This window comes from Pseudomyrmex gracilis, unplaced genomic scaffold (assembly GCF_002006095.1).
Source record: "Pseudomyrmex gracilis isolate BER0280 unplaced genomic scaffold, ASM200609v1 scaffold_5417, whole genome shotgun sequence".
In the NCBI taxonomy this organism is placed as follows: Eukaryota; Metazoa; Arthropoda; class Insecta; order Hymenoptera; family Formicidae; genus Pseudomyrmex; species Pseudomyrmex gracilis.
Genome location: NW_018026001.1, coordinates 1 through 1,746, shown reverse-complemented (window position 1 = coordinate 1,746; position 1,746 = coordinate 1). Strand labels below are relative to the sequence as shown.

At 32.5% G+C, this 1,746-nt stretch overlaps 1 protein-coding gene across 1 annotated transcript; it reads left to right on the top strand.

Moving 5' to 3' along the window:
• Positions 1-783: 783 nt before the first annotated feature.
• Positions 784-1,672, top strand: LOC109863483 (putative nuclease HARBI1; the record flags this gene model as incomplete). The annotated part of the gene is made up of 2 exons (XM_020443747.1): positions 784-1,076; positions 1,152-1,672. Coding segments are annotated over 2 exons (814 nt in total), but the record flags the coding sequence as incomplete, so codon positions are not given.
• Between the last annotated feature and the right edge of the window lie 74 nt (positions 1,673-1,746).

Sequence of the window (1,746 nt, the reverse complement as noted above, 5' to 3'; positions counted from 1 at the left end):
TATCGCTATTGCTTATTCTGTTAGGTTAGGGCTTATTCTAAGGCCTGGTTTATGCGGGCAATAACTGTTAACTTATGCCGGAACCGGTAGAGTTTAACTATAGGATTCCAATACTTCTGTTTATACGCATTCGGCAATTTCGTATAAACAAAAGTATTAAAATCATATAGTTAAACTTTACCGGTTCCGGCATAAGTTAACAGTTATTGCTCGCATAAACCAGGCCTAAGTGCTCTTTCTCATTCAATTACAATTCGCGCACTTTTCTTGGCAGCAAAATCTACCCGCCGGCACCCTGTGTTACAAGGGCTGCGTTCATAAAGTTTACTCCAAGGAGAGTCAGAGTAGAGTTGGGTTGGAGGAGGAGTTAGCTCTATGAGCATACAATTTTGTCTGACTTTGTGAACGATTGGAGTAACAGTTGATCACAGTAATGGCAGTTGTTTATTAGTTATACCTCTAACTGGAAAAAGTTCTCACAAACTTAATTTTCAGGAAGTACTTTATAACAGAATTATGACAGAAAATGTGAAAAAAGTAATATATTTTTCTGTGTTTTCTTTTGCAAAAAACTTAATGCTGAATATTGAGGTATTGTAATATATAATGTAATATATAATGTTTTATATTATATCACAGTTTTTTTTTACAAGCACAAAATTTAAACAAGACATTATTATTAACAAGAACATTTTATTTAAAATGTTTACAAGTTTTTATTAAAAATATCGTAACATATTTGAAAGCAGTGATCATATTTATATTCTAAATATGCAATTTTAGGAAGAATCAGACAATGAAGAAGACTATGCAATGTTATTAATTGAGACACAGTTAAAAGAGAAGCCTAATCGTATTGTTGGTTACATAGAACACGTTGTAGACAACTATAGTAGTACGGAATTTCAACAACATTTCAGATTGTCTTTTGAAGCCTTTGATTATTTACTAGAACAAGTTGGTCCGTTATTAAACTCTGCTGGAAATGAAAATAAACAAACTGGTCGTCCGCTAATAGATCCACGAAAACAGTTACTTTCAGTAATTTGGATATTGGCTACACCTGATTCATACAGGTATTCATATTCTTACTACAAATCAAATCTAAGTATAAAAGTATATGAATTGTCATGTCTTAATAATTTTTTTAGGTCCGTTGGTGAAAAATTTGACATGGCAAAGTCATCGCTATCAACATGTTTTGTGCGAGTAATTAATGCTCTTTGTATAATTGCACCTAAAATAATAAAATGGCCACAAAGATCAGAAATCGACGCAAATATTGATAAATTTAAAGAAATCTGTAATATTCCTAATGTTATTGGTGTAATTGACGGAACATACATTCCAATCAAAGCTCCAAAAGTCGATGCAGAAGCTTATATAAACCGAAAATGCTTCTACGCTATTACACTGCAAGGAATATGTGATGCATCAATGAAATTTGTTGATTGCTTTGCAGGATACCCAAGTTCTGTAAGCGATGTGAGAATTTTTAGGAACTCAGACATATATATTGATATAATGTCTAATACCAAACGCTACTTTCCCGGAGATGAATTTTTATTGGGAGATAAGGCTTATCCTGTATTAAAATGGCTAATTCCGCCTTATATTGATAGAGGAAATTTAAACGCCGTTAACAGACGATTTAATGAAACTGTATCAAAAGGTAGACAGGTTATCGAAAGAGCATTTGCTCTCTTAAAAGGACGATTTAGAAGGCTTAAATATTTAGATATGAAT